This window comes from Citrus clementina, unplaced genomic scaffold (assembly GCF_000493195.1).
Source record: "Citrus clementina cultivar Clemenules unplaced genomic scaffold, Citrus_clementina_v1.0 scaffold_5, whole genome shotgun sequence".
In the NCBI taxonomy this organism is placed as follows: domain Eukaryota; kingdom Viridiplantae; phylum Streptophyta; class Magnoliopsida; order Sapindales; family Rutaceae; genus Citrus; species Citrus x clementina.
In genome coordinates, this window is record NW_006262201.1 from 21199967 (window position 1) to 21212681 (window position 12715).

At 32.5% G+C, this 12715-nt stretch overlaps 1 protein-coding gene across 2 annotated transcripts; it reads left to right on the forward strand.

The window, feature by feature from the left end:
* The first annotated feature begins 3685 nt into the window (after positions 1 to 3685).
* LOC18040916 (retinoblastoma-related protein) lies at positions 3686 to 12327 on the forward strand. 2 transcript variants are annotated; one of them, XM_024184127.1, is made up of 19 exons: positions 3686 to 3906; positions 4179 to 4306; positions 4503 to 4607; positions 4702 to 4844; positions 4928 to 5024; positions 5121 to 5167; positions 6053 to 6251; positions 6590 to 6656; positions 6840 to 7019; positions 7110 to 7303; positions 7420 to 8299; positions 8564 to 8726; positions 8823 to 8895; positions 9621 to 9797; positions 9898 to 10017; positions 10097 to 10241; positions 10387 to 10499; positions 11739 to 11854; positions 11946 to 12327. In XM_024184127.1, exons 2-19 carry the CDS (start codon positions 4208 to 4210, stop codon positions 12100 to 12102), a joined length of 3075 nt encoding a protein of 1024 aa, XP_024039895.1. In that variant the 5' UTR covers positions 3686 to 3906; positions 4179 to 4207; the 3' UTR covers positions 12103 to 12327. The 2 variants fall into 2 exon arrangements, with proteins under 2 accessions (XP_024039895.1, XP_006432409.1); XM_006432346.2 differs by having other exon boundaries at positions 4182 to 4306.
* Positions 12328 to 12715: the final 388 nt, after the last annotated feature.

The following is a 12715-nucleotide window of genomic DNA, read 5'->3' on the forward strand; positions in this document are numbered from 1 at the left end:
TGTGTGTGTGTGTGTGTGTGTGTGTGTGTGTGTGTGTGTGTGTGTGTGTTATCATTACCTAGAAAGGGTTCCAGGAGCTGTGAACCGACCATAGAACCCTACTCAATAAGTGGAACGCATTAGCTATCCTCTCTGAAGTTGAGCAGTAAGGGTTGGAGAAGGGCAGTTATTCATTCCTAAAACCAGCATCTTTAAGAACCAAAGAGTGGGGCAGAAAAAGGGGGAAGACTCTCCATTCCTAGTTCTCTTATAGCTGGATATACATTCAAGCAATACACACACTTTAATACATTGTATTTTGTCCTATAGCATATTGGAGCTTTTTTTTTTCGTATTTTACTTATCTTTTACTTTAATAACTTAAAGAATTACACACACACACACACACACACACACACATATTATGTTTTAATAAGAGATCCTTACTTTATTAAAATAATTGATAAGTGAAAAGACAAGTAAAACAAACTTCAATATAATGTATTTTATTTTGTAGTATATTGAAATTTATGTTTGTCTCTTACTTTATTAAAGTAAGGAAACCCTTACTAGGTAATGACTCTATATATGTACATACACATTCAAGTAGAACTCTCACTTTAATGCAGTGTACTTTGTCCTTTAGTCCATTAGATTTTTTTTTTTTTGATCTTTTACTTATCTCTTACTTTAATAACTTAATGGATCCTTATTAAAAATTTATTTTATATGCTTGCATTTGGTACGTGGGATTAGATAGGATGTGATGGGATGAGAAAGGACAAAATGAGATGACAAAAGATGGGATCATATTATATTTAATAATGTCTTGTGTTTAGTGTAGTTCATGATTAAATTGGATTGTAGCAATAAAATAATATTGTAATTCTAAGTTAATTTAAAATAAATAAATATTTGTTTAATCACAATTTAATTGAATTATACAAATGAAAACTCAAACGAAGACTCACTTAATATAAATTAAAATATTTTTATTTAAAATAGAATGTATTACAATGTTCACAATTTATAATTATTATATGTAAACTAAATTTTTATATTGTTATTAGTTAAATTTAACTATAAATTATATAAAATTATTCTAAAAAATATAATTAAATATGTAAAATTTAAAATAATATTATAATTCAAAGTTAAACAAAAAAATTGCAATATTATGATAATACACAAAGAAGATTATTTATTTATTGTAGTTATTTTTAATTATGTATTATTATAGATATTACAATTTAAATTAAGTGTATTATCCCATCAATAGTTTGGGATAAATTTTTGAGCTTTAAAAATGTAATCCCAAGGCTCCCTTTAGAACGCATTTTTGTTACTATTTGGGATTATATGGTGGGGTAAAAGTACTTTTAATATTTATATTTTGAAGCTAGTGCCCGTTTATTTCTTATATTTTTAAAGATACTTCAAAATAGTCCTAGCACTAAATTATTAACACCTTATTGTTATTTTTTATTCCTTTTTGTCTTGCTTTTAAAATATTATCTTCTTACAATAATTTTTTGGAGATTAATAAAAAAATTAAGTTACTAATTTAACCCCAAAAAATAAAATAAAAACAAAAATAATATATATTATTTTTGTTTGAAGCTCACGTATGTCCAAAAAATTAAATATTGTAAGAAAATTAAATTTCCAATTTTTTTAGACATTAATAAAAAAAATGAAAAATTATCTCCACACCACCTTTATTTTATGATATGTATATCTAACCACTAGAAAAATTGACTGATGTTTTGCACCATCTATGTTTATAAACTTATATCAATCAATTAATTTAACATTAAAAATAACCATTTTACCCATAAATGAATTAAAAGACTATTTTATTCTATAAAATTTTGAAAAATAAAAAATTATGGTTATTTTGTAACCCCTAAATTCAATAAAAAATAAATATCAAAATTTAGGATGATAATTTTTAAATGAATTATAATTGTAAAAATTAACATCTTTTAATTATAATTTCATCTAATTTTTTTAATTAAATTAATTATATGGAAGTTTATAAAAATTAACATGAAGACAAAAGCTCCTTTTAATTATTGCAAACTTTCCTATAATTAATATTAAGAAGTTTCCCTATACAAATTAAATGAAATTATAATTACAAAAAATTAACATGATAAATTTAAATGAAATTATAATTGTAAAAAAAATTAATGTATTGGATTTATATTTATTTATTTTATTAAATTTAATGGTATTCTTGTAAATATAATTTTTTATTTTTCAAAATTTTGTAGAATGAAATGGTATTTCAATTCTTCTAGGGATAAAATAGTTATTTTCAATGTCAAAGAGGTTTATTGATACAAACTTAAAAATAAAAAGGGTACAAAGAATATTTCAAAATTTTGAAGTAGTTAGATATATTTATGACAAAATAAAGGTGGTGTACAAATAATTTTCCTAAAAAAATTAATAAATTAACTTCTCAGCAAAGTGTTCCACAAAAAATAATATATATTCTTTTTGTTTCTATTTTATTTTTGGGGTTAAATTGATAATTTAATTTCTTTATTAATTTCAAAAAATAAAAAAATATTAGAAGAGGGTAATATTATAAAAACAAGTTAAAAAAATAACAACATGGTGTCAATAATTAAACGATAGGACGTTTTGAGGTATTTTTAAAAATATAAAGAGTAAACGAGCACTAATATTAAATTACAAAAACTAAATGAGTTTTTACCTTTATATGGTTGGCCTTTGGTTACATATCCCAACTTAATTTTTTTTGGCACCAAACATGGGATTGGTATTATTTGTACCAAAATAATCATATCCCATGAAATTTATTTACAACCAAACGTGACACAACCTAAATTTACACTCTCACAAGTATTAGAGAGAGGTATGCTCCATCCACATTAATAGTGTAGAAATCGGACCTACTTACACTTATAATAAAAAATCTACTATATTATTTTAAATCAACTCTATTACAGCACAACTTATATTTCTATTCTACCCTCAATAATATCGAAGAAATATTTACTCCATCTACATTGAAGGAGAAATCTATCTTTATTAAATTAAATTGGGAGGGATGAGTTCTAGATTAATTCTATAATAACATATTTATTAGAAGCATAAGGATATTTACCAGAAGAAAAACTGAATCTTAGCTTAACATATTATGGCATAGCTGCGAGTTTTATCCTAACTAATAGCATAAGGATATTTACTTCTTCCATGTTAATAGGGAAAAACTCCAGCCCTACTTAATTAAATTAGAATGGAAAATCTTGAGAGGATGGGTTGTTGTCAGCCGGCCATGTAGTTTTGCTCTTCATTTTTTGTATTTTTTTAGTTTTTATTCTTTAGTGAAAAGAATATCAAAATTCAAATCCAAATCAAGATCATTAAAGAGAGCGCATGATAAGGACGGTACAGATGATGCGAGCTCTATCCCCTTGCAGACGGATGGCAACCAAATAAAGACACGACAAAGAGGGTCCCACAACCACTTGAGATGCTCTTTCCACTTACCGAGATCAGACTCCCGTTACGGCACCGTAACGGCAGAGGCGAATCTCGTAACAGCGAGAAATTTTGGCGGTAAAAATAACCTAACTCTGATAACGTGTCAAACTCTCATTCGCACTTGACCTATGATGCTCCTCGTGCATGTCATGTGTATATACACATCATGTTATTTTTCCCGCGCTGAGACGATAGGGTTCCCCTAAAAAGAGGCCCAAAGTTAATAGTTAGACAGAGGGAGAGAAACAAAACAAAAGCGAGGGAAAAATTTTAGGGTTTCGTAGCAAAATCCTAAACCGATCTGACGGAACACCGTTGTCTTTGTTGAATTGGAGCCAGGGTTTTTGTTGTTCGATCTACCGACAGTTCGTGTGTCAAAAGAAATTTCGAAATCTGAACTTCAAAATCGTATGTTTTTTGAAATTTCTTTATTAAATTGATTTCTTGAAATAGATTTATTTGGGGCAGCTTTTAGTTTTGGAAGCAATTTTTGTTTTGATTCTGAACTTTACGAAGTATTAACAGTAGTTGATTTTTTCTTGCAAATTTCCGAATTTGCTTGTATAAATTATAGTTACTTTAGGTGTTTCTGTTTGAAATTTGTTTAAATTCTAACTGACTGTTAAGTTTCTTAGCATTTCATTAACTTTGAGGTTCATTCTGGCTTTTGATTAAATAAGCAGGTTAAGATTAGATCGCTTTGAAATATATGGACGACACAAAGCTCTCAGTCACTGCATCCAACAACTCTGAATCCAACGCTGGGGACAATGATGCCACTGAAGCTCGATTAACTGATCTGTGCAAGGTTTTTTATTTTTGAAACTTTTTTTTTCTGTAAGTTTGATAAAAAAATCCATTTTCTTCTCTTATTTTCAATAGCATTTTGCGCTTTTTACTTTCTGGGATTTCCTTGTCCTAGTTTTGATTTCATTATTATTCTTTTGTTTTTTTAAATGTTTTAATTTTTAAATATTTTCAATTAAAACTGGGTTTGATTGCAGAATGGATTGTCTGTGGATGAGAATACTTATAAGGAAATTATAAAGCTATTTAGAGAAACAAAACATCTGCTATTAGCAAACATCTCCGCTATAGGAAATGGAATGGTATTTTCCCTTTTTCTGCTTATCTGTTCATATGTGGTAATTTCCATGTGTTAATAAACGTAAAGGTGCTAGCCTACCTGTTATTTTTTAATAGCCAGAAGAAGCCGAGCGGTTTTGGTTTGCATTTGTCTTGTATTTGGTTAGAAGGCTGAGTGAGAAGAACGGAGAGAATTTGCAGCAGGGATCTAATGATAATGAATTCAATTTATGCCACATATTGAGAGTCATGAAGCTGAAGTATGTTGTTCATAACCCATGTGAATTTATGGAGTTTAAAGTTTCTGCCTTAATTTACTCTTTTCTTTTGTTTTTTTTTCCAGCATAGTGGATTTTTTCAAAGAGCTACCTCAGTTTCTTGTCAAGTCTGGTCCAATATTAAGTAACATTTATGGGGCAGATTGGGAGAACAGGCTAGAGGTATTGACACGATATATTCAAGGATTGCATTAATATGCTTCTACATTCATGATTGTTCATCTCTAGTTTGGATATCACTCATTTTTTCCTATTCAGGCAAAAGAATTGCAGGCCAATTTTGTGCACCTCAGTATTTTAAGCAAGTGAGCTTTCGTACCTCTACATCTCCTGTTCTCAGTGCTGTCTTAAATAATTAGTGCCTTGTTCTGTTAATCATCTGATGAAATAGTTAAATGTCTTAGAAGTAACATTCTTGGCACTCATGATATGCGCTGAATGAAAGTTTAAAATGATGATGTTGGTCATAGCTTGCATTTTCAATTGGCATGGTTACACAAATCTCCCGTAGTTCCTTGGGAGTCAAGATAGTTCTTCACCTGTTTATTTTTTATCTTGCCAACTGAAAGTGTACTATATGATAGTAAAGGAAGCTGCTGAAAATTGATATAAATGTAAATATTTTTAAAAGATTATTTTATAGGATTATAGCTATTTGTTTATTGAAGGCAAAGGAACCTAGGATGCACCCTGTCCCCTAATTTTTTTTCCCCTTTCTGTATGCTTTTTACATCCTGTGCAATTGCTTCTTGTAACATTCTTCTACTCGGCTGCTGGTTGCAATATTATTTTACTCTACACAGAATCAGCCTGTTCTCTTTGCTTGCCATCCAGGATTTTCGGTGACCTAGTGTTTTAAATCTACTAGCATTTATGCCTTGAATGGCTACAAACTTAAAGTTCTAATCTTTTGAGGCTAAATAGTTACATTCAAGATGCTTAGTTCACTAATATATCAGGAGGCTAAATATAGTTAAAAATTGTTACTTAACCACGGTAAGAAAGTCCTTTTGTTTTGTTACTCTTTGTTCTCTTCGTCCTTTTTAATAGAAAATTTGTCATTGGCATTGGGTTGGTTGCAGCTGCCTTACTTTACCACGTTCAGTTTTTAAATGTTACATTCTGTGGGCTATATTTATCCAGTGCAGTATGAAGTTCACACATTATATATTATTATTTAATGTTACTAGGTCCTATAAACGCATATATCGTGAATTCTTCTTACCAAGTGATGCAAATGGTGATAAGCAGTCAGCTGCTGCCAGTACCTCTGGCTATATTTCAGACTATCATCGTTTCGGATGGTTGCTATTTTTGGCTCTCCGTATACATGCATTCAGCCGGTTCAAAGATCTAGTGACTTGCACAAATGGTTTGGTTTCCATACTGGTCAGTTACATTCCTCTTTAACTGTATCTCAATAATTACAAATTCTCTTCTCAAAAAAAAATAATAATAATAATTACAAATTCTAAGACGTACCTGAGACTTTACAAATATTTTTCATGTGCCTTTCTGTTTTGGATTTTGGTATTTTGACAATATACAATGAACGTATGAAGGCCATAATTATATAGGATTCATTATATTACATGTTGTATGTTCAACAAGTTCATCACGGTGATTCCATTCTACAACTTATGTTTCTGCTGCTCTCTTTATAAAAGATTGTCTAAGAATAACAAAATGAAGCATCATTTCTTACTGCAAAATGAAATCTGTAACAGGCTATTTTGATTATTCATGTTCCTGTTCGCTTCCGAAATTTCAACATCCATGACTCCTCACGCTTCGGTAATTGTCTTGCTCTTTTGTTCACTTCATAAGATATTCTTTTGTTTTTCTGGAGGATGGTGTTTTGTGATTAGATCCTTTTTTTTCATTTGTTTCATTTTTCTTTTTCCTTTTTTTTTTAATAAAAAATATTTGGAGTGACGTAAGATTCAGCAGTGCTGATTAGTTTAACATGTGCCCCAGTTAAGAAAAGCAACAAAGGTGTGGACTTGATTGCATCACTGTGCAGCATTTATGACACCTCAGAGGATGATTTGAGGAAAATAATGGAGAAGACCAATACTTTAATAGCAGATATATTGAAAAAAAAGCCTTGTGAAGCATCCGAATGTAAAAGCGAAAACTTAGAGAATATTGACACAGGTAGTTTTATAAGTTTCTCATCTATTTCTGGTTTGGCCAATGTGCTTTCACTTACTGATGTTCGTGAAAATCTGAAACTCGTCAATGCAGATGGTCTGATCTATTTTGAAAATCTAATGGATGATTCATCTCTGTCATCCAGTTTGAATATTTTAGAGAAGGATTATGATAATGCCACTCGTAACAAGGGTGAGCTGGATGAGAGGGTGTTTATTAATGAGGATGACAGCTTACTTGGTTCAGGAAGCCTGTCTGGAGGTGCTGTGAATATAACTGGTGCCAAGGTATGTTTCAATGAAGAATACTTTTAAAACCTATAAGCTGCATTTTAGTTTTACTCTTGTTTGTTCACTGATGTAGAAACACTTAATCTCATCATCCTTGATTCTGTTTCATGCAGAGAAAATTTGATTCATTGGCCTCTCCTGTAAAGACAATTACTAGTCCACTTTCTCCCCATCGCTCTTCTGCTTCTCATCCAAATGGCATTGCTGGTGGGGCTACTTCGAAGATGGTTGTGACACCCGTCAGCACAGCAATGACTACTGCAAAGTGGCTAAGAACAGTTATTTGTCCACTACCATCAAAACCCTCAGCAGAGTTGGAGCGGTTCTTGAAATCATGTGATAAGGATGTAACTACTGACGTGATACGCAGAGCACATATAATATTAGAAGCTATATTTCCCAGCAGTGGTTTAGGAGAGCGCTGTGTAACCGGAAGCCTCCAAGGTGCAAATCTGATGGACAACATATGGGCAGAACAGCGAAGATTGGAAGCCCTCAAGTTATATTATAGGGTATTGGAAGCAATGTGTACAGCTGAAGCCCAAGTGTTGCATGCAAAAAATTTGACATCTTTATTAACTAACGAGAGGTTCCACAGATGTATGCTCGCCTGTTCTGCCGAACTGGTTCTGGCAACACATAAGACTGTCACAATGTTGTTCCCTGCAGTTTTAGAGAGAACTGGCATTACGGCTTTTGACCTTAGCAAGGTCATAGAGAGCTTCATCAGACATGAGGAATCTCTTCCAAGAGAATTGAGGCGGCATTTGAATTCATTGGAAGAGCGACTTTTGGAGAGCATGGTGTGGGAAAAGGGCTCTTCAATGTACAATTCCTTGACAGTTGCAAGACCGGTCCTCTCGGCGGAGATAAATTGTCTTGGATTATTAGCAGACCCAATGCCATCTTTGGATGCAATTGCCACGCACATTAACTTTTCTTCTGGGGGATTGTCCCCTGTACATTCTTTGCATAAACATGAGACTTCACCAGGTAATTCTTCTTTCACATTTTGTTTTAAATTTCTTTAGTAAATTTACTCTCCTTCATCTGAAGTTTGCAATATTTTTTAATTTTCAGTTTTTTGCAAATTGTTATGGTGAACTTGTCAATCATGAGATATGGAAAAAGCTTATGACTGTTACTGATGTGATTGTTTAACACTCCTCTCGCCTGTTAGTTTTATGCATATTTTTCTTCTATTGTTGAAGAGATTTCCAATTTAATTAACATATTGATCATGTTGTCCTATTTTAGGTCAAAATGGTGATATTAGGTCTCCAAAGAGACCTTGTACAGACTACCGGAGTGTGTTAGTGGAGCGAAATAACTTTACATCACCAGTGAAGGATCGCTTACTGGGCTTAAATAACCTTAAATCAAAGCCTCTGCCTCCTCCTTTACAGTCTGCCTTTGCCAGGTACAATCCAATGTAGTTGCAGGTTTAGAAAGTAGCAGATTTGAATCTGTACCATGTTCCTGCTTCTTTTTTCTCATCATTTGGCTGTTTATGCAGCCCAACACGGCCAAATCCTGGAGGTGGAGGAGAAACATGCGCAGAAACTGGGATCAACATTTTCTTTTGCAAGGTATAATGGGCAATATTTCAGCAAAAAATTGTCCAGCTTTCCCATTCAAGAGTCTAACTGGATTTTCCCATCACATTATTGTCTGCATGCCTTAAAAGTTTTGGAGGCATTGGCTCTCTTCTTTCTTTCTTTCTTTCTTTTTTATTTTTTAAAAAATTAATTTTAGTTTATTTGTTTTATGAATTTATTTTTTGGGTTTCGGAGTGGGGTTTGGGTTGTTGGAAGAGCTTAGAACCACTATATTTATGAAATGTCAAACTTGGTGTAATTGGCCTGACTCTATTGTAGCTTTCTTTATGGGTGCTAGGATTATAGATGCTTCACAATATGTTAAGCCATCTTTTTCTGTCAGTTGCATAGAGGAACATGTGGCTGGATCTAAATGGTTCTCCTGCACTGCTCATTTTTGTTTGTGTTTAAATGGGAATTGAAATCATGCCAACATAAGTACAGAATGACTTAGAAGAAGACAGAAGACATATTACTGCCTCGATATTGATATGAACTAGGATTTAGATCTGAAATACTTCTTTTGGAAGTTACAAAACTATTTTATGAAGTTCTCTAGTCTGGTTTATGTATCCCCTTATCTGATTAAGTAGCTCTGGTGGAGATTGTGGCACATGATCTCACTTCTGAATTTGCTTAGGATTGAATTATGCTTCTTTCCTTTACCAGCTTCTTTTTCAGAACTTACATATTGCGTGCTTTGTGTATATGTGTAGATCAATAAGTTAGCTGCTGTCAGAATCAATGCTATGGTGGAGAGATTACAATTGTCGCAGCAGATAAGGGAGAGTGTTTACTGTCTGTTTCAGCAAATACTTAATCAGCGGACATCTCTCTTCTTTAACCGTCACATTGACCAGATTATCCTCTGTTGTTTCTACGGAGTTGCAAAGGTTCTTTTTATTAGTAACTTGCGTTATTCTTGTCTGCTTTTTATTGTCTACACTTTTAAGTCTCATTAGTTCTTTCTGTTTCCATTTTATTGGTATGCAGATTTCTCAGCTAAACTTGACCTTCAGAGAAATCATCTATAATTATAGGAAGCAACCACAATGTAAACCTCAAGTTTTTCGGAGTGTGTTTGTTGATTGGGCATCTGCAAGGCAGAGTGGGGTATGTTGTTAAGTCATTGCTCTCTGGCTTTCAATTTTATGGGAGAAGTCCGTCTAACCCTTGGAATGTTTGGAAACAGAGATCAGAACAGGATCATGTTGATATTATAACATTTTACAACAAAATATTTGTTCCTGCTGTAAAGCCTTTGTTGGTGGAGCTTGGTCCTGCTGGAACGGCCATGAAGACTAACCGAGTTTCTGAAGTCAACCATAACAATGATGGTATACATTTCCAACCCTTATTTATGATTCTGACAGTGAGTTTGTTACTTTTTTGTAAGCCATTGCCAAGTAAGTTTGAATTTTTCTTACTTTTTTGTAAGCCATTGCCAAGTAAGTTTGAATTTTTCTTTACTTATCTTATTAGGTCCATGCCCTGGATCGCCTAAAGTATCAGTTTTTCCAGCCCTCCCTGATATGTCACCTAAGAAAGTATCTGCTACCCACAATGTGTACGTCTCACCATTGCGGACATCCAAGGTCTTTTTTCTTGTGTCTATTTCATTATCCTTTTCTTTAAAAAGCATTCTTATCTTGCATGAGATGGGCAAACATAATGAGAAAGTAAAGACTACTACCATTTAACTGTTTCACGAGTTGTTTAAATTTTACTATTTCATTCTTGAAGCATCTGTGAAGCATATCTAGTTCAATTACTTAATAATAAAAAAGTAAAAAATCTATCATACCTTTCATGTTTGGCTTAGAAGTACAAGGATTAAAAAAAAAAAAAAAGTTTCTTACTGCCACCATCACTGTCATCACTCTTGTTACTCTTTTTTGGACATAAGCTAAGAACATGAGCAAAGTTAAGCTCGCCAAACCTTTGTTCTCCCAATGGTGTTTGGCACCTTTTTCTTCAATATTTATTTTAAGAAAACAAAGGGAACTAATAAAAGGTTTTTGAAATTAGGAGCAAGGAAAGATGGGAACCCAGAGAAATAAGAAAAGAACTAAGAGAGCAATTGTGTATACACATTGAATGATAAGAAGATTATTAATGCTTCCTACACTCCTGGGAATCAAAATAGAGCTTCCTAATATTACTTTCCAAAGGAACTTAGGGTGCGTTTGGGATTGAGGTTGGGCAGCACTAAAGTGTTTGGTAAACACTAACTGCTGTAGCTTTTAAGCTATGTTGATATGATTTTTCACTTGTATAATATAAAATTTATTATATCTTTAATAATTTTATTAAAATTATTATTTAAAATTTATACTATATATTATTAACTTTTATTTCATAATTACAGCTTTTTTTTCACAGCAGCTGTAGCTTAAAAGCTACAGCACCTCAATCCCAAACGCACCCTTAGACGTTTGAACTTGAAGCTAGCTATCACATTTATGTTGATTAATGTTGAGTTTTAGAAACTTGTTAGAGAAATGGAATAGCTCAGTTAGAAGGGATAGCAGAGAAATCTTTAACTTGAAAACCATGAAATTGAAGCTGGCAAGTGTTGATACGAACCTTTTGTTGTGGGATAAGTGGGTAAATATGGTTAAGGTGCTGTGTTAAGTTTTTTTTTTTTTGTCATCTTTCTTACACTGAAGTCTTTGAGGGAACTAATTACAACATTCTGGGCTTGCTGGATAGTTTCTCTGTTGTGTTACCGCTATACAGGAGTAGGCCTTGATGAGCCATATCGAGTAAACTTGTTTTAAGTTATTCTTGTGAATAACCCATTCTCTTTTTTTTTTTTTTTTAAATGTATATAGATGGATGCACTGATCTCACATAGCTCAAAAAGCTATTATGCTTGTGTTGGAGAGAGTACTCATGCTTACCAGAGCCCTTCTAAAGATCTGACTGACATTAATCACCGGTTGAATAGGTAACTTAATTCTTTATAGTACAGTTTTTGTAGCTTAAACTATATTTCTACATCATTAATGTCATCATTTATTATTTTTTTTATCTAACAGTAACAGGAGAGTGAGAGGCACACTCAACTTTGATGATGTTGATGTTGACGTCGGGTTGGTCAGTGATTCAATGGTGGCAAACAGCCTCTACCTTCAGAATGGAATTGCTGCTGCATCCACGTGTGCGGTTTTGAAACCTGAGCAACCCGATCCCTAAATTAGTGTTTGCATATTGACGTGTTTTGTTTGTAAATTCAATTCCATTCCTCTCAATCCTTGATATACTTTAATTTATACTTCAATTTGTACTGAAGTTCATGACATCGGGTGTTGCGTGAGCAGTGAGTTATTTATAGAATAGCTGCCATCATACCCCATGTTTTCTGATCAAATACTTGTTTTAACTAAATAGCACACTGGGTTCTAACTACAAATAAAATAACAAAATTTGCCTTTTCATTTGTTCTTGATCTTGCTTTTGCCAGAACTTGTTTTAACAGAAACTTGTTTTAACAGAAACGTGTTATTATTGTTGCTGCTTATTCTGTCTGAGGAATATTGTTGTATTCCGTTTCTCTGGGATTATAACTGCAGGTAGTTCGATAATTTTCATTTTTGGTACCTTTTAAAATCTGCCTAAACCGGTATATGCTTTTGTCACTTCTGTATTTTGCCGCATCAAAATGTTTTACATTTTTGATGCACTGATAATTATAATTAGAATTTTCTTAATATTTACAATTAAAAATTTATCAGGACTATTTTGGACAATTTTAATATGAGACGATATGAATTTTTATCCTTACATGTACCTATTCCTCCTGTATTAA

Excerpts from the sequence above, each read along its gene's own strand:
- LOC18040916 (XM_024184127.1), top strand. The coding sequence starts at position 4,208 with ATGGACGACACAAAGCTCTCAGTCACTGCATCCAACAACTCTGAATCC. Across the intron at positions 7,020-7,109 it reads CTTAGAGAATATTGACACAG|ATGGTCTGATCTATTTTGAA; the intron begins GTAGTTTTATAA and ends TCGTCAATGCAG. Across the intron at positions 10,242-10,386 it reads AGTCAACCATAACAATGATG|GTCCATGCCCTGGATCGCCT; the intron begins GTATACATTTCC and ends TTATCTTATTAG.